The sequence below is a fragment of the Heptranchias perlo genome, chromosome 17, assembly GCF_035084215.1.
Source record: "Heptranchias perlo isolate sHepPer1 chromosome 17, sHepPer1.hap1, whole genome shotgun sequence".
Taxonomy (NCBI): domain Eukaryota; kingdom Metazoa; phylum Chordata; class Chondrichthyes; order Hexanchiformes; family Hexanchidae; genus Heptranchias; species Heptranchias perlo.
This window is the reverse complement of record NC_090341.1, coordinates 15120142-15144348: the sequence shown is the minus strand read 5'-3', so window position 1 is coordinate 15144348 and position 24207 is coordinate 15120142. Positions and strand designations below refer to the sequence as shown.

The window sequence follows — 24207 nt, the reverse complement described above, 5'->3', positions numbered from 1 at the left end:
GAGTAAGGGGTTTTGGTTGGTGCAACAGGTTAGCACGCTATCCTTCGTAGGACCTGATTTTGAATCAAACCCAGTCTGAAAGTTTTCCTTCTCTGCTGCCTGTAAAGATTTTATATGAAACAAGTCTGAGCAGTTTTAACCCAGTTCCTGGTAAGTGTGAACCCTAATTGAGACTAAATTGGCAATTTCCCTTAGAAGGGACACAAGGATGGCTGATGTGGGAAATTGAAGTTTTACACTGGTGCTTTAGAGAGTGGTGTTCTGTGATGGGATGGTCACACTGGGTACCTGACATAGGAAAATGTTCCATTCCCCAGCGCTGGCATTCTTGACTTTAATGAACATAAAAAAATTGAAGAGGGTGAAGGAGTAAATAAAGCAGACTTCTCCCAAAGTAGTTCAACAACTTAGTCTGCACTTAAAAAGCAGATTCAGTAACATGTAACATTTTTCCATGGGGAGTCAACAATTAGTTAGACCTTTGTTATGCTTTCCCAACAAAGCATGATCATTCTCTGTTGTTTACATTCAATAAAACACTAGAAATGTAAACTAGAGTGATAGATACATATAAATATATAGACACATGGATACATAGATAGATCAATAGACAGACAGGCAGATGGATAGAGGAGCATGTTCCAATTCTGTGAAACCCTTTGGGCATGATGTCAGTAAAAAGCGTGTTATTGGGTTGTCAGAATTGAGTGGATAATGGGGGTTATTATAAGATTATAGACAGTGTATTTGACACCAGGCATCCCTAATCAGAACATCATACCCGAGGGAGAATCCCAGTTTACATCTATTATAGTACAGATTGAGACATGTCCGTCTATGTGCAAGGAACCTAGGGCAAAGACTTGCTGGTAATTTACTTGTTCTGGTTGTCCTGACAGTTTTATTGCTTGGATGTGTGTGAAATGAAGAGTTCTGCACCTAACAGAATGGAACAGCAGCAATTTCTCTCTATAAATAGGAGAGGGAAGAATCTTGAATTAAAAGAGCCAAAATCCCTTCCTCAGAAAGTCTTTCAAAATGATCAAACTTGAACACTGTACAATGTTTACTTATTAATAATTCACCCTACCTGGTTCCAGTAAGGAAGCACTCCCTCTGTTTAGTTTTATGTTTCATATTTAAAGAGCTTTTACAATATTGTAACCGGCTGGCACATTTATGATGATGGCAGCAGTCTTTGTTATTGAAAATTCTTCAAGTTTTAGCCATTAAGATTGGTTCATAATGGAGGATTTGTGACAGCAGGGCCTCTCTCCACCACACACACATACACACACATTAAGAATCCTAAACACTACAATTAGTATGTAAGTTGCATTGCTTTGGTAACCTCTTCCTTTTAGAGGAAAACAAGATTTTTTTATATTCATCAAGGTGACGGTTGTCAGTGCTCAGCACTCTTGGATCAGATATAGCAAAGGTTAAGTACATAATAAAACATGTTCTAATGCCCTATCATTCTGTTAGGGCATTAATTCCTCTTTTGCAGCATTAAACTGCACTAAGGTATGACATGCAGTGGTTTAGAGAACGATGAGCAATACAAGCCAGAATATTACAATATGGGCTTTTTGTATCAGGTCTTTCTCATACGAACAGCTGGATAACTGAACCTGCATCTTTATTCTGTCATGCTCGTCTAACAACTAACCTTGATTGTGAATGAAAAAAATTATCCTGGGCACAATATCAGATTGTTACGTGGAACAATTGGTCAAGGGGTCCCACATAAGTAGAGACAATATTCAACTTATGATAGAGTCATAGGTCACTTTGGCATTAGTGGCCTAAATATGATAAAGTTTAAGGTTGGGAAGGAAGGAATGAAAGAAAGGGAAGGAAGTTGTAATATGGGGATATGCCAGGTTTGGATGCCAAACTCAAAAGCTCCTACCATCCTCTCCTGTGCCTGCTCCATGGCCATTCTACAACATGGCTGGCTAGATGATGGTAGGGAGTGCAAAGAAGTGGTGCTACCCAAACTCCTGAGCATTATTGAAGCAATTAGTCTGGTTTCACTTAAAGAAGAATATGGAGATAGTCCAGCCTATCCACCACAGCAAGAGTGAGAGGAAGCGGCAGCAGTAAGGGAAAAAAAAGACGGGAGCCATGGAGCAGTGGACTGAAGCAGATCTTGGGCAGAAGACTTAGAGAGAGGCACAAACGCACCAGAGGGGGCTATCTTGGAGTCACAGATCTAAAAACATGAACACACGGGAGATATGGCAGGTTGGAGGGAAAAAGTGGCTTGTGCCACCAAGTCAGGACCATTTTCACAACTTCAAAAAATCATCAGCAATTCTTTAGGAGCAGTTGATTTTTCACATCTCTAGTGACACGACCACAGAAAAGACAATAAAACCATGACAAGATTGCTAATTATGGACTTCTCTATTGTCTTCTATATTGTGTTTGTGAGAAAGTGGGGGGGGGGGGACTGGCAATGCATTTGTGTAAGTGAGTATGTCTGAGAGAACAAAAGGGATGATGGAGCAAGGCAAGGAGGGTGGTAATGGGACAAATAAAGAAACACAAGATGGGTCTAGAGTAGCTGTGAATGGCAACAGCAGAACCAGCACTTGCCGTCCGAAAAAATGGGAACAGTGGTTCTGATCTGAAGTTATTGAAATCAATGTTGAGTCTAGAAGGTTGTAAAGTGCCTAATGGAAAGATGAGGTGTTGTTCCTCGAGCTTACGTTGAGCTTCATTGGAACAGTGTAAGAGGCTGAAGACAGAGAGGTCAGAGTGGGAGTGGGATGAGGAATTAAAATGGCAAATAACCGGCAGGTCAGGGTCACGCTTGTGGACAGAGCAGAGGTATTCAGCAAAGCGATCGCCCAGTCTGCGTTTGGTCTCCCCAGTGTAGAGGAGACTGCATTGTGTGCAGTGGATACAGTATATATACTAAGCTGAAAGAAGTACGAGTAAACCGCTGTTTCACCTGGAAGGAGTGTTTGGGGCCCTGGACAGTGGGAAGGGAGGAGGTGAAAGGGCAGGTGTTGCATCTCCTGCGCTCGCACAGGAAGATGCCGTGAGGAGGAGAACGGGTGTTGGGGGCGATGGAAGAGTGGACCAGGGTGTCGCGAAGGGAGTGGTCTCTTCGGAATGCTGAAACGGGAGAGGAGGGGATGATGTGTTTGGTGGTGGGATTGTGCTGGAGGTGGTGGAAATGGTGGAGGACATGTTGAATATGGAGGCTGGTGGGGGGGGAAGGTGAGGACAAGGGGGACCCGATCATGGTTCTTGGAGGGAAGGGTGATCGCTTTGCTGAACACCTCTGCGACACCCTGGTCCACTCTTCCATCACTCCCGTTCTCCTCCCCACGGCACCTTCCCGTGTGAGCGCAGGAGATGCTGAGCTTTTCCAGGATTTTGTTTTTATTTCAGATTTCCAGCATCCACAGTATTTTGCTTTTGATAAAGAAACTAATATATTCGTTGGTCACAAGTCTGGGTTTTCTGTCCCTGGAGTAGTTGAAACAGAACTAAAACCATCTGAGTTTAAAAAAATAACACGCATATATGGGTGCGGTGTGAAATAGCAGCAGCCAATCTGTTAGGGACACATTCGGCTGGTTGTAATAGAGGTCAATTTCAGCTACACATAGTTTGGGCATCACTCCGTCAACCAGCAATCTTCACACCCGAGTTGCTCGCCCTGTAATAGGCAGGAATGCCAGACACGAAGGGCGGGGGGTTAGATCATGAGTATTGAGTGTGCTCTGCAAGACAGCCTGTAGAAGCAAAAGTACGATCATTGTAAGAGTTGTGAGGAGTAAACTCTCATTTTCATACAGTAGCCATGATGTGGAGATGCCGGTGATGGACTGGGGTTGACAAATGTAAAGAATCTTACAACACCAGGTTATAGTCCAACAATTTTATTTGAAAATTTTGATTTTCAAATAAAATTGTTGGACTATAACCTGGTGTTGTAAGATTCTTTACATTTCATACAGTACTCCTTTAACAGTTCAACCCCGAAGATAATGTTTTGTTAAATCAATTTGAAAGAATAACTAATTATCTTGCACATAAGGTGTCTAATGTAGTGGCGGGAATGTGGGGGGAGCGGATCTTGAAACAGTTCTATTTATTAAATCCAGATCAATGAATCCGGCTCTTTCCTGTCAACCTTCTCCGGATCGTTTCCTCTTTATCTCAGCAACAATTCTACTGCTTAAATGTCTGCGGCTGCGTGACTGAGCAGGACAATAAGGAATAGGTTACATTTAGTAATTATGTGGAGACGGAATAACACAACTTTATTAAACGCTTTTTTAGACTATTTCATTCCGTCAATCCTTCTGGTCCAGGAAGGAACAAAGCGAGTGGACGCCCAACAACAGTTGTGGATACAGATAGGATACATACTTCTTAATAAAGCGTTTTATTAAAAACGTGTTTCTATTTAAATTATACAACAATCCGAAACTGAATTTGCATAGTAAAATAATAGGAGAAAGAGCAGCACAAATAGTTTGTGATTTTTTGTAATTCTACTCATTGCAACTAAACCATGGAAACTCGACCTACAGCTCAGTAACACTGGACTATAGGCAAACAAACCCGCTGAAACTGTGACCGCCTGAAGGTGACCAATAAATAGTATGGCAGAATTTAAAAAAAGACAGCCACAGGTGGGTCGTAATGGTCTTTTCCTGTGCTGCACATCCCTATGTTCCTGTGTAAAACATCTAAAGTTACTGCAATAAACCGTTCTCTCAGTTATTAAAGGTGGAATGATCGGGAATTCCGCTGTCTGGTCAAATTACTTTTTTATTTAATGGCTGTTCAACTTTGAAGCTAAACGATGATAAACCAAAGGAGACAATTTACTTTATCTGGGGCGGGAAGTAATGCTATCTAGCCCTGTTGCTTGCTGTATGTCAAATGAACCATCAGAGATTCAACGTATCCAAAGCATTCCTTAGAATGTGATAGCCATAGGCAATTTACATCATTGGCTCAAGGCAGTTCGTCAGCTGACAACCTATAGAATTGTTGTTGTCTTCAGTTTTCTCTAAACTTCTGTTTAGTGCCACTAAAGTTTGAGCAATGTACAATACCCAAAAAGCCAAAGTATACATCACCCTGTCGATCAATACAGTGGAATCCTTTTATAATGACCGATTTTGTTAAGTGGTGTTCCCATGGGGAACTGCCAGTGAAGTGATCACTACAACTAATCATTCTAAATTAATGCAGTAACGTGGTAGTATATGGGTTCTGGTTTTGGAACAAAGTTTGATTGATGTAAGTGATCAGCATAACAGGATTCTGCTGTAAATCTGTTTAAATTATATATATTTTCGTGGAACCTTTTTCCAATCCATCTATATCCATTTTGATGTAGGATAAACATAATTGTACATAATACTCCAGTCTGGCCTCACGGTTAATTTATATAATTTCTTCTGACCTGTAGTCTAATAGCCTCCAGATGCACCCAATGCACAATTAGCCTTATTAATAACTGCCTCACACTGATCAGAAGCTTTCAGATTATAACCTATGATCACCCCCAAATTCATTTTTTGAATCTCTGCCAACGGAAATCTTTTCATGTTCAACTAATATGGGACCATGTCATATTATACCATTAGGCATACAATTTTGTAATTTTAGTTAATTTTTGTTTAAAATTGGCTTGGATTCTCTGAAATTTTAGTGATGTTGCCCCTTTGGGGAGGCAGCTGTTGAACCCCTGGGGGACGGGCTTAGCCAATTCGCAATTTGCATGGCCTATCTTAAAAACACCTGTCTGAGGCACTTTAAAATAAAAAGGCACAAAAATCTGAACAAAAATGCAAGAGTTGGGGTTACGACAAGAATCGACATTGCAAGTGTCCATATTACATTTCAACAACTGATTAGCACGAATAGTGCCAATCTTCCCAATAGCTTGACCCAGCCTCACACCCCAATGCTCTGTTATTGCTGTTGAAACAAAGTTATTTTTACTACTACTACACTTACTGCTGAAGAGGCTCTCTGGCAGAAGGCAACGTTCTAATCTTTGATGTTATGCATTGCAGATATCCGTGAGTTTTCCACAAACACAGGCTCTTTAACACGAGCTCTAGGGCACAACAGATGGCATTTCAACATCTGCATCAATCACACTTGTAATGGGTAGGTGATTTGGGGCACTGTGGAATGCTAGAAGAAATGACTACACTGCAAGCCATTTTTTTCCAGATTGTATTCAATGAATGTTCAGGAATCATCGTTTAATTCAGTGTCATTACAACTGCTGTGTTGCTTGGAAGGTTCTGGTTTTACACATCTCAGACGAATAAGGTGCGATATGTCACAAGAATACAAGCTTTTCTCATCGGATAGTGAGAAGTATTTACACCGCATTTAGTTTCATTTGCAATTCATCTCAAACCCTTGGATTTTTGAGGTACAGTCTGAGTTTACCTTCTGTTCATCCTTTTCTCAGGGACTTATTGGCAGTTCTTTAAAATATGGACCAAATCTGTCCATCACCGTCACCATTAATCCACGTTCATAGACAGCACATTAACCCATTATCCCCCAACTGCTTTCATCTAGAAAATCGTTGGGAACTGGTATCAGCATGGAGAGAAGGGACACACAAAAGCTTTAAAATCAGGTTGGATAAGAACCCTAAGAATGGATTCTGTGAACAATCCACATTGTTACTGAACTAGTGGAATTCCAAGCATTTTTCTTGGCATATGTGACGGATTTAGATGTGATGCTTGAGGTTTGTTCAGTGATTGAAAGCAGTAGGCAGCAATGAGATGAATCACTTCAGTGTGTGAGAGCGGAAGATGGTAGACTTCTGTTATCAATGTACTTTCAGGGCTTTAGATCCAAATTAAAACCAGTTTAGACAAAACATGAACTGTTTCATTTATGCAAAGGTTATGAAAAACTGATCTAATTAAACTTAAAAGCACACTGAATACTGTGAGGAACACAAAACTATGGGTTGTGAGTGGGAAGAGGAGAAAAATTACCACTTCACAAGCGGGGTATGCAGTCGGGTGTGGGTGGGGAGAGACACAAAAGGCTTGACTGACCACCCCAAGCTCTGGAGGGAGAAAAACAGAATAATTTAACTGCTCTGCAAATAATACATGTATTAACTAGATAGTGAAGGTAGAAAACTGCTGCATAACCACATTGCTTGGGGCAGGCTACTGAGGAGAGACAAACAAATCCACCGTAGCACTAGGATATGCACTGACTGGATGACGAAAGAGAGTGACATTAAACATTCTATGGCATAGGTGGAGTGTTACTATGGCAGCATTATGGCACTAGGCAGCCTAGTGCCTGGATCATTCGACTTTAGTCTCATGAGACTAGTTTGGCTCCAAGCTGCAATGAAAGAGGCTCAGTTGTAGCCGTTCTGCCTATCCAGCTGTCAACCTGGAGAAAGCCTCGAGATACAGAAATCTTATAGTAGGATGCAAAACAGATATGTGGGCCAGCCAGAATGATTTCAGTCAGCCTGACTATGAGGGGCAAGAAGCCACAGGGAAGTGAAACATGAAAGAACCTAGCTAAAGGAGGTCTCAAATTCAGGGGGGAAATCTGCCCTAGGTGAAGGACTCAGAGAGATAGCTTGCTCCAAGCTCAAAGAAACAAAATCAATAACATCTTGCATTTATTCAGTCCCATTTAACATAGAAAGGCTGGTAAAGGAGGGATAATGCACCACGCTCAGTCACAGAAAGGTTGCTCATTACTATAGTTTAGGCCACTTTAGAACTGTGGGTGGTATTTTGGAAATTTATGACCAACCAGCTGATGGTTGATCACATTCTCAATGAAGTGTTAATGACTATGATGTAATCATTAAGTTTACTAAGAACATAAGAAATAGGAGCAGGAGTAGGCCAATCGGCCCCTCGAATAGTTTGAAGTCAAAAATAAATTTTAAAAAAATATATATATATATAAAAAATACTAGAAAATCTCCCATGGCGCTTCCCATGCCAGTTAAAGGATATGCTGTTTTATAAAGGACGGGAAAATTATACTAGGTAAAACACAATGTATTATTCTGCTACTAAAGTGAAGGTGTATGTTTGATGAAGAAAATTATTTGATGTAATGAAGTGCACACATGCAAAGATATAATTATATACATACATTGCATGTGTACATAAATAAAATTGAAAATATATATCCACACATTTTTTTAAACTACCCCATCAACTCCATAGTATATCCTATTAAAACACACAAGTGATTTTGAGGTAGTTATTGGTCTCATTTTTTTTTTCAAAAATGCATTTGTGATGACTTTAATCCACTCTAGGCTCAATGGGACTCCATCAAGGAAGCATCATAGACCACAGTAGAGGACTATCATTACAGTTTTGGTGATTGAAACTGCAAGGTTACTCATTTATGTTAAAAGACTCACAACACAGGTGCATTTAGATACAAACAGAGGGTAGACAAACAATTTTATTGGTCAATAACAAATTTCAAAAAAGGTACAAATCAATGGCTTCCATTAGCATAATCAATATTACCTACGATGCATTGCATCCATACCAACAGAGCTCAGAACTGCTTACAATTTGGTGCAGTCTTCATTAAAATTAGCAGAAAGACCACAACACAAGCACTTGCAAGGGAAGATGTTTGCACAACACAACACAAATACCACAACCTCTCCTCCCCTCCCCTCATTTCAAAAATAGATTAAGCTTAACATTAAATAAAAACAGTAGCACTGACAAGCAGCAAGTCGCTTTTACCTTATATATAGCTGTTCATTCAGCGAGGTAATGGTTATATCATGCCTAACCATACCAATTCCCAGAGCTCTATACAAGCTCACTATTACCCACAATACTTCCTCTTACCACACCTAAAATTTTGTTTGTTTTCTTTATCTCTGTTGTACAGTCCATTATACACCATACCCCTGGTGGTCTACTACCATTCATTTTATATTACCAGTGCTTAATCACCCATTTATTTGCCACATCAAATATTTCCCATTTGGTAGGCTAATCCCCTAATCTCTACAGATACCTTTGTACTTAGTCTGCTTGTTCTCAGTCTTTTGCAGCCTCTTGTCCTCCCTTAAGTTTTGTATCATCAGTAAAATTCCAAATCATTTATGTACAATGTGAACAATAATGGCCCTAGTACCGAACTGGGCACCTCACTAATCACCTACTTCCATTCTGCTGCAGTTGCATGTGCTACTAGAGTAAGGCTTACACATTGGGTAACTGTAGGGAACTTTTACACTCGTGCTTGATCAACTTGCGGAGCAGCAGTGCCAGTTTGCCAGCTCCTAACATTTATACGTCTAAGACTATCTTCTATATAATGGTGGAAGAATAACAAAATCAAAAAAAAACACAGGTCTATACTTCTGCCACTGGGACTAAGGGATTTGATACATGGATGGCATTTCCTGCAATCTGAACTAAATAAGATGCAATGTAAAAATGTCGTGCGTGAAGTTCACAGCTGTTTACCAGGGTAAGGGTTGACTTGAATGTTCCTACATTAAACGTGAAACTGGTCAACTACAAAGAAATTTAATTCTTTTATTGCTAGTTATTTTAACATAATTGAGGTCTCCACTACACAAACATGAGACACCCAAGGGGAAAATGCAGGAAAGATACTTCATTCTACTTACTTAATCCAGTTTTGCTTTTGTGAAACAACAGCTCTATAGATCCCATTAGAATTTTGTATTTTTATTGACTACCAATCCTGTGACACTGCACACAGGAAGTCAAAAACAAATGTAGTCTTCAGTTGAAGTGGGGTTAGAGGGTGGAGATAATTGGAACAGGATGCTCAGAAATAATTTAGTTTCAATTTTAAAGTCAGATAATTTGTCCTTATTTTTAAATACTTTTCTTTTATATTAGTTATAGTTAAATAGCAAAACTGAAGGCATTTTGGGGAGCACAGGAGTTTGTTAGAGCATAAGGGTTTCTCTGCGGTATAGGCTGAGGAGCTGGGAGATGCAAAACAGAGGCACTGCAGCACCACCATTTCTGGGAGGGCCTAATTACAGTACGACAAGTTTACATAGGCAGTTTCCATTATAAATGTGGATATGGAAATTTATAATGTGCAAAAGGTAGACAAACATGTGACAACAGGAAGCAAGGTTTTTCAGACAGGAAGTACGTGCAAGATTTTTAATATATGACAGATGTTGGTAATGGTGTCAGGCTGCACTGACCCCACTATGCATGATACTTACAGTCTACAGCACAGAAACAGGCCATTCAGCTCATATGGTCTATGCCAGCATTTATGCTCCACACGAGCCTCCTCCCAACCTCTCCATCTACCCCTTTCAGTTATACCACAAAGGGAAAGTTAATAGCAGAGTATCCAGTCCCTGTTCCTTTAGTATAATAAACAATACTGACAGCAGAATAACCATTTATAAGCTGATGTACTGTAAATTTTGGGGTAGGATTGGAATCAATTAGCAAAGAATTTTTTAAAAATTCAGCCCTTGCTGCAATGAATCCATTTTTCAAACTATTGTTGTACTTTTTGAATTAAGAAATAAAAGTTATGTTTAGCAAGCATCTTCCTTCAAGTATTTTAACAACATAGAAACCTGGAAATTTGCTGAAATATATTAGAGCCCATCATGCAAAGAGCTGCCAAGTTCATACGATTAAAAAAAAACAAATACGACTTCAGCTGTTACAACCACAGGACATGTTAAACCAGACTCAGCAGTGGGCAGAAAGAAGAAGTAGTGACTGCACTGACAGCTGCTTCACAAGCAGAGATGGACTGGGGCTGACAGGACAGTCACTGGGAACACTGGTCAGCAAGGAAGCTGCTGGGAACGTGACCCCCATACAAACTATAGATTGTCAGCAAAACCCTTCCACATAATTATATTGTTATACACGTCACTTCTACTCAACTTGACACAACACAAACTATCTGTACAGAGGAGCTTCCACGATGCAGAGAGCATGAAGAACATTTAACTCATCTGTTTGCTGCATCGGGGTATTCTGTCACACACACTGGGAAAACCCAAATGCCAATCACTTATAAAATCTAATAAACAGCTTAAAAGGGAACAAAAACACAAGAGGATTAAATCAGTCCTTTAGATTTCATGTTAATATGGTTTTCTCCTGTTTATTTATTTTATAGACAGAAAAATACTCTAATCACTGTTGTTGGGCACTCTCTTATTTTCTTGTTAAAGCATGGCTTGAATTCTGATATTTGCTTTGCTAATTCTGAAAGTTAATTGAAAATCTTAATAACCAAAGCTTCTAAGTCAGGACACAGTAGTGTAGTGGTTATATAACCAGACTAGTAATCCCAGAGGTCTGGACTAATAATCCAGAGAACGGGAGCTCAAATCCTGCCATAGCAGTTTGAGAATTTGAATTCAGTTTTTAAAAGATCTGGAAATAAAAAGTTGGCAGCAGTAAAAACTGACCACAAGATTGTCATAAAAACACAACTGGTTCACTAATGTCCTTTAGGGAATGAAACCTGCCGTCCTTACCCGGTCTGGCCTATACTTCACTCCAGACCCACACCAACGTGGCTGACTATCTGCTGTCTGACGTGGCCTAGCAAGCCACTCAGTTGTATCAAACCGCTACAGCAGCTCAAGAAGTCCCAACACCACCTTGTCAGGGGAACTAGGAATGGGCAATAAATGTTGGCTTTGCCAGCGATGCCCACATCCTGTGAATTAATAAAAGTAAAAATAAGTTTCTATTTAAAAAAATAAACTTTTGTTGCCCAGTTGATATTTTAGAAATTTCTGGGCATCCAACTCAATGGACTGGTCCAAAATGTAGAAAGTCATAACTCTAATTGCTTTAGAAAGCAGTTTAGCAAAGTAGGGCACATTGGGGTGAAATTTGACATGAAATAGCAGTTTATAACCCCAGTAACTGCTAGTTGCTATAACAAAAAAAAACAGGAAATCCACATCAGATCCATCAGCATCTGTGAACAGAAAAGACTGATTAACATTTCAGGTGGAAAATATTTACAGACATATACTGATCTCTGAAGAAGGGTCTTCACCAGAAACATTACTCCACCTTTTCTCATTATAGATGCTGTGGACCTGCTGTGCATTTTCAGAATGTTTTGTTTTAATTTCAGGTTCCCAGCATTTCCAGTTTTTTTCTTTTCATTTCTATGGAATTTAAAACACACCTCAAAGTCAAATATCATGAAGTTTCTTACTATCTTAAACTCTTATTTCATACCCAGAAGTCCACTCAAGGAACAGGCATTGGGTTACAGGTACATAACAGGCAGTTAAAATACAATGAGTGGAATCTATTGAAGGAAAATAGGAAAGGCCAGGGCTGGGATTGTAGACCCCAAGAGCCCCAGACACTGATGTCCAAGTTCTTGGTGGTTAAACAAACCAGGAAGAATGTTTTTTAATCCAGAATGTTGCAAGACTACTTTCTAACAGTACAATATTGGTTTACACTAATTGGTGCAGCTAGTGACAATGCTTAGCATCCAATCAATGGAAGAATGTTCCAGTTGCTATTGCAGTGCTCAGTTTCTGCTGACTGACAGCAGGTTGACCAAATTGTAAATTATCTCTAGACAAAGGATGTACCAGCACTTATCCGCAGGCATCTGCCAGTACATTTCATTTATACAAGACTAAAAGCACAGTCGAAATCTTTGAATAAAATCTCAGCATATAGGCAAGATCAGAGAAAATAAATTCTCCAGTAAAGATACAAAGTGCTGGAGCATTGGTAAGTGGACTGCAGCACATGCCAAGAATGACCCTGTCCCTATTTCAGATTTCTTCTCCATGGTGACTTCTCCATTTGTTCCAATAATGGTCATAATGAATCATATCTGCTCCCCCAAACACTGAGGTAAATATAACGGTACAAGAAGGAATGGGAAGAGTCACCTTTGCCATACTGGCCCATTACAATAAAGTCTGGTGCTGAAAGATGTCAGAGTATCCACTCTATTCACAAGGTTGAATGCACGCCTGAGCTGTTTGCAACTGTATTCTAGTGGCCAGTGCCAACTTAAGATTACTCCAGCTCAACACTCACTTTACATTTTTCTCCAATATTTCGGTTATTTAGACAGAACAAAAATCAAACACAGTTTAAATTCCATTTTTAATGGAGGTGGGAAATTAGATGAACCCTACAAAGGCACCACTACTACAATATAAATTCCAATAGTCCAAATTTCGTAAATAAATATTTTAGTATTTAATCTGACTATCCCTAGAGACTACACACATTCAGATTTCCCCTTTAGCCACCCTTTATGATAGTCAGAATCTCCACTTACACACCTCCTTCCATCACATGCCAGCACTACACAACATTGTCTGGGACTTAACTGAATTTGAACTTTGTCTGCTGACCAGTTGAGGGACACAAGGTAAATAGGTGGTGTAAAATATTTAATTGTTTAAATGATTAGGATATCGAACATTCTGAAACATCCTTGCAAGCTTAGAAAATTAAAAACCCAGGTTTCCCCTCAGCTCATTGGCAGCACGCATTGAGAGTATGCATTGGGCATACATTTAAGAACTTCATTGTTTTATCTGAAACTTAGCTTTTTTTAAAAAATGTACATTTCCAAAATCAACTGTTTGCTGTCAATGGCTCTGGAACAGCTACAATGTTAGATCAGTACAGTAATGATCCATGTAAAACGCAGAGAAGAGCCTCTCTCAATAATGATGTGAGATTCACTTATTTGAGAATTGGAAGGTTAGAGCACACCCATGTATAAAACTGCATTCTCGGGTTTAACTCATTCACTCTAAACAAAAAAATATAAAAAAGATTTTTTAAAAAGTTATGGGAGTCCTTACCCTTCTTAGCCCCTGAGCACTGCGACAAAGCAGCAGTGTGACTGGCATATCATTGAGGCAGGCTGATGTATGACTGGCAGAGTAGATGACGTGCAACTGAGTCTCACACTGGCAGTGTTGCTGATTGCTGACCCAGGCCAGCCATGTGACTAGCGTGTGATTGTCACTTTTTTTTTAAAAGAGAAACTTCTGGATTTTAGAACACAAACAAATTAAAAACTGAATCCTCCATCATCGATATGGCTTTCCTGGTTCTTAAGCATCAGCTCTTCTGCTGTAGTGCGAATCCAATTTACCCAATTAGTAGCATTACACATGTAGGAGTTGGCACTGGGATTTGAAAGAACCACACAGTCCCAGACATAAATGTATTGATCCCTTTTACCCAGAGTGTACTTACAGTTGTATTAGAAGTGGCAACTTAAGCAGATGGTCACAGTGCCAATATGAGAGCAGCCTATTCAGGTCCACCAGCTCTGAGTCACATGATGGTGAGCCATCATAGAACATGTCTGGCTCACTTACTTACAATGCAAGTCCAATCCAGCACATCACAGAGCAGCGTTAATGGCAGCTGTATAAAGGTTATCCAGGAGGACTGCACTGCCCCTCTCAGAAAAAGACTTTGCAAGGTTAAGGAGTGGTGTGTTTGAATAAGTAAGGGAAATTGGAGTAGGCCATGAACAAAACCCCTCATATTACAGATGTCTATCCCACTGGAATGGGTCCTATTGAACAGAATGACCTTTTGAATCACAGAGTAGGAAACTAATCCTGCTTCGTGCGTGTGTACAAATTGGAGAGGAAGTTAAGACTGATTTTTATCTGCATAACTATGACTTAGCCCTTCTTAATATTTCAAACCTGGAAGCATGCAATTTCATCAACTGACTAGAATTAAAACCATACTAAATAAAGTAAAAACATTCCAGAGCTAGGAATTATCTAGCTTTAGAAAAGGATTACTTTTCATGGAAGTGAATATCAAATAATTAAAAATAGAAAGGAATAAACATCACTGGACTCAACACCTGTTCTGATGAAGGGCACCCGCCCAAAAAGTTAACTTATCTTTTCTCTTTCTAATGCTGACAGACCTGAATTGCATTTTCCATTTTTAATAGTGTATTGGTCTTCTTGGTTGTGTTTGATCCAGTACCAGGTGATTGGCAGAGGTTGAAACACAGTTCACCTATTTTATAAGGAATAGATGAAAATCTAGGGACACTACAGCAGCCTACATATTCTAGTACTTTATCCAACATTCAGCTACAAGAGTTTCAGCCAAACAGCTCTCAGCATTCTTATATTGTGTAATCTACTGAAGATCCATAAAAAGGAAAGTACAAAAGACCCAATAAAAGCAACTTTTTTTCTGTCTAAAATCTTTCAACTGAATAAAATTCACTGAGTTAATCAAATGGCACTGGTTGGTAAGTAAGTCTGAATAATTTCCATAGCAGCACAATTTTAAGTAACTGTTAAAATGACTCCTTGCTTTGTGGGAGGACCAGAGGTTGTAGTTCAAAGCTATCCATTTATCAGACAGCATTCTAGCTCTGTCAGTCGAGGTTCACGAAATGTTTCGAGCAGGTCCTAGGCAATTTTGATCCAATTACCACTTGGGTTTAAATATTTTTTCAAAAAATCCAGATAAGCAATGATCTCAAACACTCCGACAGATTATTTGTGACAGTCCATATTAACCAAACTGCAAACTCAGGTGACCCAGGAATCCAGGTGTCAATGTGGATAGGCCTTGGTCCCGATATAAGAGACAATTTGACTGAATTTATCATATATATATATACACACACAAAACAGCCTCGATATCAGGTCAAACATGTGTGGCACTTTTCATGATACTTGGGACAATCCTCTTTAGATATTAGGGAGAGGATTCATAGTGTCAGCAACAGTAATCTATAGGATGACTTTTGTACAAGGAATCATCCAATAAAGAAAAGAGAAAGCAGGGTCAAGCCCACCTGAATTTCGGCAAGCAAATTTATCAAGCCCTTTCTTATTGATATTTTTATTTCTTTGCTTTTTAAAATATCTTGGTTGAAAATTTAAAACATTTAAAATATTTAGATTCCTGTCCCAGCTTTTCAGCTGTCAAAAAGATTTGACCTCTAACTTGTTCTATAATTTTTCGCTCATTTATGATTTGGAATTTAAAATGCAAGCAGTGATCAGTTTTTCATCACTCCCGAATGTCACTTGCACAATCGGCTCGCCTGTAGGACCCCCTCACACCCAGAAGCATTGGTCACATCACAGGCAGCAGTTCTACTGGTTCGACATTCTGGCAAACGGGAAAGTTTAAGAGCATTCAGAAGGGGCCCAAGCACAAGACTCTCAGGTAATATGTACTGAGAATGGAATGATTGTTGCATTTAAAATCTGCTTCTGAGTCCAGGCTAAATCATCAATAATCAGCATCTTGATGGTCTCCATTTGAACTTAGACCCGGTTAGAGTAGTGGCAGCTGTGGGAATGGTTGGTCAGCAAGTTTTGTTCCGTTTGTACTGCAGAGTGTGGCGAGGAAGGAAGAGGGCATTCATCACAGGGTGAACCTTGGAGAAGAAATAGGACACTTAACTTTCAGGAAAGACAGTGCCTAATAAGACAGTAAATACCTAGACCTGACCAGAGTCAAATTGCATCATCATAAAACACAGCATGGGAGCTTTGAAGGGACAATTATCCCACCTTAGAAAAACTGCTCATCCTATGGAGGCTGATTGAAGCCTATTCCTATATCTATGTAAAACACATTGTTGGTCCATACAGCATTATATACACCTAGCCCCTGAAAAGATAAAACTGCCCTTTGCTGACTCTACTATCACATGAATAGAATTGGTACAACCTATAACATCTTAATAACCAAGTAGAGAATCTTTGATGTTGAGGTGACTTCAAGATAATACACCTGGTAATGGAAGTTTAGAACTAAGTAAATGCTCTGACAGATTTGGGAATCCCATATCTGAACCAGGCAGAGTCACAGTATTCCAGGGCACTGTTGACGTTTGGCCAGCCAGCCTGCCTAATTAATGCTACCTGGAAGGGTAGACCAGTCATTGAGACCTGAATTCTTCTCACACAGCTCCAGATAACAGGAAGGGTGTCTCTCGATGGACAAACAACAGGAAGCTTAACAGTGCCACATCATGCTTAAGGAAGGACATACTTGCATTGGAGGCAGTTCAGAGAAGGTTCACTAGGTTGATTCTGGGTATGGAAGGGTTGTCTTATGAGGAAAGATTGAACAGGTTGAGTCTATACTCATTGGAGTTTAGAAGAATGAGAGGAGATCTTATTGAAACATACAAGATTCTGAGGGAACTCAATAGGGTAGGTGCTGAGAGGATGTTACCCCTCATGGGGGAATCTAAAACTAGGGGGCATAGTCTCAGAATAAGGGGTCGCCCGTTTAAGACGGAAATTAGGAGGAATTTCTTCTCCCAGAGGGTCGTGAATCTTTGGAATTCTTTACCCCAAAAAGCTGTGGAGGCTGAGTCGTTGAATACATTCAAGGCTGAGTTAGACACATTTTTGATCAGCAAGGGCGTCAATGGATATGGAGAAAGGGCGGGAAAGTGGAGTTGAGGTTAAAAAAAAAATCAGATCAGCCGTGATCTCATTAAATGGCGGAGCAGGCTCGAGGGGCCGAATGACCTACTCCTGCTCCTATCTCTTATGGTCTATGCTCCATGCTGGTAGAATTTAACCAGCTAAAACTGTATAGCCTAACAGTATTCCCCCATATACTTGGGCATTCCAAAGCTATGGCTTTGCCAATCTGCGACAAAGCTCTCTCGACTTATAGAGGATGCGTTCCTTTGGGGAAGAGTACTTACACTCTATATCTGTGTAGCGACTCTTAAACTTGGGTTTCCATGCTTCTCAGACGCCCAGCTTACCAAAAAAAAAAACACGTATCTTTGTATGGAGTTCTTGACAATAGGCAGGTCTACATCGTTAAAGGGTTATTTATTTCAGGACTACTTTCAAAATAACATGTCATGGAAGCAGGGAATTTGGTTGCTGTCAAGCTTAAAAGCAATAGGGAGTTTAAACTCCACCCAGGTCAGGTGTCGTTTCAAGGTTAAAGAGCTTCGTATTGTGACTTCCTCTTTAGATGTGCCTTGGGACGTTGTACTATGTTAAAGGCGCTATATAAATGCGAGTTGTTGTTGTAGTAGTAGTAGTAGTAGTAGATGTGGTGATATAATTGAATACAGTAATTTCTTATTACAAGCACTTCTAATACTGGGGACAGCTGGTGACAAAAAAAAATCTCAAATAAAAACGGGTGTTGGGGTGATCAAGTGTTCAATATGTATTTTAAAAATCCCCTTTAAGTTCTCGTATCTCCCACACACCTTCAACTGAACTGCATGATGGTTAGCATGTCTGCCTTGGAGGGGGAAACATCTAAGCCATGAACACTTTTATGGTCATCAAATATTTGAAAAATTAAGAAAAATCAGAGGTTTGTTCCTTCTCCCCTTTCTTGCTCAAAACTACTCCCACATCACAAGCCATGCCGAGAGGGCAGGGAGTAACCTGGTCCCAGGCCTTTAACTATGTTACCCTATGGCCAGCCATAGGGTAGTGTATATGATCAGTCTTTAGTGATTCTTTCAAGTCTCCCTCAATCCCGTTCCACACCTCTCTACCATGGCATGGCAGAGCTGAGCATCATTTGTGGAACCACAGGTGCATCCTACCACAAATGCAGTTTGTTGAACTGCAATATGTTGCACCACTGATCATCATCAATGCTCTTTGAACAGAGAGAGGCCAAAAATCCTCGCTTTTGTACCGTTCTCCTGTTATAAGTTTGGAAGGACCGGAAAATAGGCCAGAATCTGAACACATCGGATGCTACCCTACCCTGGGAGTTCCCACAGGGCCTTGTAAAACGTGAAGCCTATGCCCCTTAGAGGACAGTGATGCAGTGGATTGGGGGGGGGGGGGGGGGGGGGGGGGGGAGGGCGGAGAACAAGGCCTCACTTATGTTGGGAGTCCCCATTATATCAGCCTTGCAGGTCGGGTCATCTTTGGATGCCAGTATTAACAGTGAGAAGGGGCGAACTGTCTCTCCGCAGGTAGAAGTGGGACCAATCTGGGGGTTCAGACCACGATCCCTTTATAAAGGGGCTGCGGAAGCAGTCTCTTTGCAGCAGGGGTTGTCACGCCAATTTTCCAGCAAGAGAGGAAGACAGGCATCTGAGAAGCGCCTGTTGTGGACACCTACCATGGCCATTCAAAGAAGGTGATGTCCCACTGGCTCTGCGCATTCCAGCAGCAGGCACGATCCTGGTATAATTGTGGATTTTCAGGAACGTGCTTGCACTTCAGTGGAACAAAACTGACCCTAGCTCAAGTCAGACACCGGGATGCACTCCTGCAGAGTCCCAAGGCCATTGAAATGAAATCTGGAAGTTGAGTTTTATTTCAATGGGAAGACATTAACTGGCTCAATCCACCTTGTCCTGCTTGAACAGTACTTTTTACTGTCTGATGACAGAATGACTAATCCCACCTGACTTTACAGTGTTTCCACTGCCAACATACCCTGATTTCAGCAACATTGTAAAATAAATCAGGAGGCACTGCTGCCAGGCACTGACAGAGAAGGTCAGGTGGCTAGAAAACAAAGGCCATAATTTTCAAATGACCCAACAAGCAGAATGATTGGTTTGTCATCCAGGCACAGTGGAATCCATTTTACACTATAAACAAAAAGCAATTCTACACTACAAAAAGGGCATAGACAATGGAGGTGCATAAAGTTCAAAGCCCAGAGTGACCCCCAAACACTTAATTAAGCTGGAGGAGTGTACCCGAGTATAGGTGCAATCTGCAGCACATTTCATGTACAGTAACAGAGTCACAAATTCTTACCAATTTTTGAACCTCCTCCTGGTACCAGCAGTGTCCCATGGCATGGACTGGTTGGTGTGTTCTGCACTGACCCTTCCTGGCTAGTGCCCAAATGCAGTTTCCTCATGTGACGGATAACAGCTGTGGCATTAAAAGCTTGCTGTAGGAAGAGGACGGAAATATCTGAGAGTTACAAATGATTGCGGTGGGGCGGGGGGGGGAAGAGATAAGAGGAAGACATAAAAATAAACACAATGAGGATCTATGGGGAGAGCGAGGAAAAATTATACACATTCCGATCAATTATAAAATGATTGCACAAAGATGGGATTCTGCTCTCAATCATGTCGCTTTCTCTTATTTGCAGTAATGTCACAAGGGACCTTCTTTTCACCAATACCCCTACAGTAAAATGAAGATACTGTAGTACTACACCTTCCTGGATATCACACCACCCGTAAAAGATTTTAAAATTTCTTAGTGCTTTTGGATGGCCACCGATAAGACAAGGGCTCCTTTCTACACATCTGCACAGCGAGTGTCATGTCATGTCATGCACAATAAGGATTTCCTGTCAGTTTCTTTTTGAGATAGTGGACCCACATGGCACAACAAGGAAGGGAATAAAAAAACATTTCTTTTAAATCATTCATTTTTAATTAAAGGCCTAGAGATATCCTTTGCGCTGTCAAGCAGATATTCCAAAGCTTTCAAAATATTGTAACTTGGTGTTAGACTACGTGATTAGCAGCACGACCCCTGAATGTAAAGCATTAGGGATTAAATCTGCATCAGATAAATGCAGAAAACACGGCAATTTAACAAGAGACTGCACAAACTCTAAACATGCCACCTACCTTCCATTTACTCTTTGCAAAGTTCTTTTTGATTTGGGCACTGACAGACTCATGGATGTTCTTATCTAAGGCTGTATCACCTGCAATCCTGCAGGACAAAAGATAAAATTCAGCATAAAAGAACAAAAAAATGCAAACTGGTATTGTATATAAAAAATGAGTACAATTATTATTGCCCAACAATCAATGCAATATAACACAAGAATACAAGGTGGGAATGAATGAGAAACAAGGTCCATCTAGATCACAGTCATTTGGGCCCAAGCACAGGACCCATTTAGACTACTTTTATCTCCTTCCTGCTATAGCCCTCTCCCTTCCTCAAAAAGCCCGCCCTTGACCCCTCTGTCCTGGCAAACTACCGCCCCATCTCCAACCTCCCTTTCCTCTCCAAAGTCCTTGAACGTGTTGTCGCCTCCCAAATCTGTGCCCATCTTTTCCTGCAACTCCATGTTTGAATCCCTCCAATCAGGTTTCCCCTGCCACAGTACTGAAACGGCCCTTATCAAAGTCACAAATGATATCTTATGTGACTGTGACAATGGTAAACTATCACTCCTCATCCTTCTCGACCTGTCTGCAGCCTTTGACACATTTGACCACACCATCCTCCTCCAACGCCTCTCCTCCGTCGTCCAGCTGGGTGGAACTGTGCTTGCCTGGTTCCATTCTTATCTATTCAATGGTAGCCAGAAAATCACCAACAATGGCTTCACTTCCCGCTCTGTTACCTCTGGAGTCCCCCAAGTATCTATCCTTGGCCCCCTCTTATTTCTCATCTACATGCTGCCCCTCGGTGACATCATCTGAAAACACAATGTCACGTTCCACATGTACACCGACGACACCCAGCTCTACCTCACCACCACCTCCTTCGGCCCCTCCACTGTCTGATTTGTCATACTGCTTGTCCGACATCCAGTACTGGATGAGCCAACATTTCCTCCAAGTAAGTATTGGGAAAACTGAAGTCATTGTCTTCGGACCCCACCACAAATTACATTCCCTAGTCACCGACTCCATCCCTCTTCCCTGGCCACTGTCTGAGGCCGAACCAGACTGTTCACAACCTTGGCATCCTATTTGACTGAGATGAGCTTCCGACCACATATCCGTTCGACCGCCTACTTCCACCTCCGTAAAATCGCCGATCTCCACCCCTGCCTCAGCTTATCTGCTGCTGAAACCCTCATCTGTGCTTTCGTTACCTCTAGACTTGCCTACTCCAATGCTCTCCTGGCCGGCCTCCAATCTTCCACCCTCCATAAATTTGAGTTCATCCAAAACTCTGCTGCCCGTATCAAGTCCCATTCACCCATCAGCCCTGTGCTCACTGACCGACGTTGGCTCCCGGTCCAGGAATGCCTCGATTTTAAAATTCTCAACCTTGTTTTCAAATCCCTCCATGGCCTCCCTATCTCTAACCTCCTCCAGCCCTACAATCCTCTGAGATCTCTGCGCTCCTTCAATTCTTGCCTCTTGCACATCTCCAATTTTAATCGTTCCACCATTGGTGGCCGTGCCTTCAGCTGCCTAGGCCCTAAGCTCGAAGTCCCTCCCTAAACCTCTCCGCCCCTCTCTTTCCTCGTTTAAGAAGCTTCTTAAAACCTAACTCTTTGACCAAGCTTTTGGTCACCTGTCCTAATACCTGCTTATGTGGCTTGGTGTCAAATTTTGTTTTGAAAATCGCTCCTGTGATGCGCCTTGCGACGTTTTACTACATTAAAGGCGCTATATAAATATAAGTTGTTATTGGAAGTATTGTGACCAAAACTAAACAAGCTGCAGTTCCACCGGTGCTTTATAGAACATTAGAATCTCCTTGGGCTCTATGGTACACCATAATAGTTGATTTCACTTTGCAGTTACTGCCATACACTTTCAATGTTTAATCAGCACCCCCTCCCATCTTTTTTCCTGTTCTAACAACCATCCATCAGCACACAGAAGAGACACAACTCAGTTTAAATCTTACCAGGGATGCTGCAAAGCTTGGTCACAGGTGTAGCGTTTATTTGGGTCCTTCTCCATCAGATGTTGAATAAAATCTTTGGCTGGAGTGAAACCAAATAAAAACCTTAATGAAAACAGCAGTTATAAGACATCCACGGCTTTTCATAATCCATAACCCAGCTACGCATTCTCCACAAAAAAACAAGCTCAGAGTTTGGTATTCAGCAGTCTGACCTATGATTATGGCAGAGCTGGAAGGTACAGATTAAGGATTAAACTATAGAGGCAATGCCTTTACCAGAAAAAGTGCACTATAAAGGAGAGGGCACAGAGGTTCTTTCTGCAATCCACCCAAAGAGCATCTGATTCTAGTTGCGCTGTTGGAGGAGATGCTGAGTGGAGGATTGGTGCTTCTTCACAGGAGGGAGGGGAAAAACTGGTGGATGAGTCACTCCAGGTTAAGCATCTGCATCTCCAGTAACTGAGGCAAAGGATAGCTGGATCTAGAATTAGTTGGTACCATCGCCATAACTCATGGCAAAGGACTGGACCAGGAATCTGCTGGGAGATAACATCTGGAATCAGCTAGACTACGACACATCAAGCCCAGATGGTATGTATCCCAGCAAAGAAAGTTGGGGACGAGATAGCAGAGACATTAATCATAATTATCCAAAAATCTTTGGAAACAGGAATTACACCAAAGAACTGGAGGGAGACAAATGCTACACTCCCTGTTCAAAAAAGGGGCAGGGATAAGCCAAGAAATTATAGGTATTAGTCTTACCTCAGGTAAGCTTCTACAGTGCACAATTTATGGGATGAAATTAACAAATACTTACAAAGGTGGTTGGTACAGTCGGCATGGATTTGCAAATGCCAGGTCATAAGTGAATAATTTCATTGAATTTTTTGAGGAAATCAGTGTGTATAAATATAGGGAATGCAATGGATGTGTATATGGATTTTTGGAAAGAGTTAGATAAGGTACCACATAAAAACACTGGATACCAATATTAAGGGACACGTATTAAAGGGAATGTAGCTGCATCGAGGGATGGCTCAGGGATAGAAAGCAGAGAGTACGGATGTCTTTCCAGTTGACGGGATGTGGGCAGTGGTGTGCCCAGGGATCTATGCTGGATTCTCGTTTCTTTTGGGTGAATAGCAGAAAGAACATCTGAGCTCTCCCTCGAGTTAGGCATAGACACAAGAGGAATGATATTGATGTTTGCTGATAGCAAATTAAGGGAGAGAGCAAACTGTGAGGAATAATTGCAGAGATTGCAGGAGGAGGCAGAGAGGTAGCAGATGCAGTTCAGTGCAGAGAATTGTGTAAGTGTACACTTTGGGAAAAAGAACTATGAAAGGAAGTATAAGCCAAGGAATAAAACTCAAGAGTAGAAGAAACAGGGAGATCTAGTGGTGGAGATAGATAGATTTTTAAAGGTGGGAGTGGAGGAAACAAAAGCTATAAAAAGGCAAATGGGATTCTGGGTTTTATACAGTGGGCTGTTGAATATAAATGCAAGGAAGTGATGTTGAATTTGTATTAGACATTGGCTAGGCCACAGTTGGAACACTGCGAGCAGTCCTTGGCACACCATTACAGTAAGGATATTA

General features: G+C 41.0%; 2 protein-coding genes across 2 annotated transcripts in view; one reads left to right on the top strand and one right to left on the bottom strand.

The window, feature by feature from the left end:
• Positions 1 to 24207, top strand: part of arpc4l (actin related protein 2/3 complex, subunit 4, like) — a 449372-nt gene that overhangs the window by 230664 nt on the left and 194501 nt on the right. The window lies entirely within an intron of this gene.
• The window catches only part of camk1b (calcium/calmodulin-dependent protein kinase Ib), a 158389-nt gene continuing 142625 nt past the window's right edge, over positions 8444 to 24207 (bottom strand). Inside the window, exons 9-12 of the mRNA XM_067998561.1 lie at positions 22607 to 22685; positions 20632 to 20719; positions 19796 to 19934; positions 8444 to 16452 (exon numbers count right to left, since the gene is read on the bottom strand). Of these exons, the coding sequence (XP_067854662.1) occupies positions 16340 to 16452; positions 19796 to 19934; positions 20632 to 20719; positions 22607 to 22685 (419 nt within the window). The 3' untranslated portion in view covers positions 8444 to 16339. The remainder of the gene's footprint in view (positions 16453 to 19795; positions 19935 to 20631; positions 20720 to 22606; positions 22686 to 24207) is intronic.